The sequence below is a fragment of the Spea bombifrons genome, chromosome 9, assembly GCF_027358695.1.
Source record: "Spea bombifrons isolate aSpeBom1 chromosome 9, aSpeBom1.2.pri, whole genome shotgun sequence".
In the NCBI taxonomy this organism is placed as follows: Eukaryota; Metazoa; Chordata; class Amphibia; order Anura; family Pelobatidae; genus Spea; species Spea bombifrons.
Genome location: NC_071095.1, coordinates 4118333 through 4119445, shown reverse-complemented (window position 1 = coordinate 4119445; position 1113 = coordinate 4118333). Strand labels below are relative to the sequence as shown.

At 44.8% G+C, this 1113-nt stretch overlaps 1 protein-coding gene across 1 annotated transcript; it reads right to left on the bottom strand.

Annotated features, from left to right (window-relative positions):
* Positions 1-389: 389 nt before the first annotated feature.
* On the bottom strand, positions 390-901 carry LOC128505011 (40S ribosomal protein S3a-like; the record flags this gene model as incomplete). Its single annotated transcript, XM_053475291.1, has 1 exon — positions 390-901. A coding segment is annotated over one exon (474 nt), but the record flags the coding sequence as incomplete, so codon positions are not given.
* Positions 902-1113: the final 212 nt, after the last annotated feature.

Below are 1113 nucleotides of genomic sequence, written 5' to 3'. Positions count from 1 at the left end.
TACTTATATATACGCCCCTATTCTAAAACAATATAAACACCACAGAAGATCCATCAGGATTCGAACCATCAATCATTGGTAGGGAAGGCAGGTTACTTTTCCTTTACACCACCAGGCAGTTGGTTTTGTGCTCTCGGCGTGGAAATATGTCACTGCTTTCTCCTGACTCACATATACTTATATATACGCCCCTACTCTAAAATAACATAGACACTCTGTAAACATTAACACCACAGAGGAGCCAGCAAGAGTCGAACCAGCAACCCTTGGTATGGTAGGCAAGTTACTTTACCTTTACACCACCAGGCAGCTGGTTTTGCGTCCTCGGCGTGGATATATATATATCTACATTTTATATATATATATATATATATATATATAAATATATATTTTCTTTCTTTACAGGCTCTAATTCAGATTATGCATCTCAGACAGATTCCTGAAGTGGGGGTTCATATCCATCAGCCCGCTCTACTTTGGCGCCTGTCTCATCTCCTGCAGGCTTCCCAGCACCACCGCCTTCACCATGTAGTTTCATAAGTTTGCCCAGCTCAAACTTTGGCTTTTTCAGCATCTTCACTTTGCGTACATACACATCATGTAGAGGATAGATGGACTGGCAGGCCTTTTCAATGTCTTTGCCGATACTGTCTGGAATTAGCTTGTTAACAACTTCTTTCAAGTCATTTGTCTGCACTTCACGAGTCATGATTTCCATCATCTTCTTGCGGATCTGACGCACTTGCTGATGCTGGGCATAAGAAGTCTTTCTAATCTGGTTGTTACGCTTTTTGGTGAATCCAACACAGAATAGGCAAAGTAGGTAGCCATCTGTGGTCTTCACATCAACGTGAGCCTCTCTGCATGGATATATGACCCTGCTTTCTCCTGACTCACATATACTGATGCCCACGTAGTCTGCATGGAACGGAGGGGGCCCTGACAGGGGTGCAGAGCAGGGCTAGGTCAGGGGGTCAAAGAAAGTTCAACGGGGAGGGGGAGGAAGTGAAGGGGGTATATAAGGTTGGTGCGTAAGAATGTTCTGGGCTTTTTGTTGTGCCAGCCTACCCGGTTCTGTGTTTCGTTTCAGGATTCTGTCACAGCCGGGGGGCG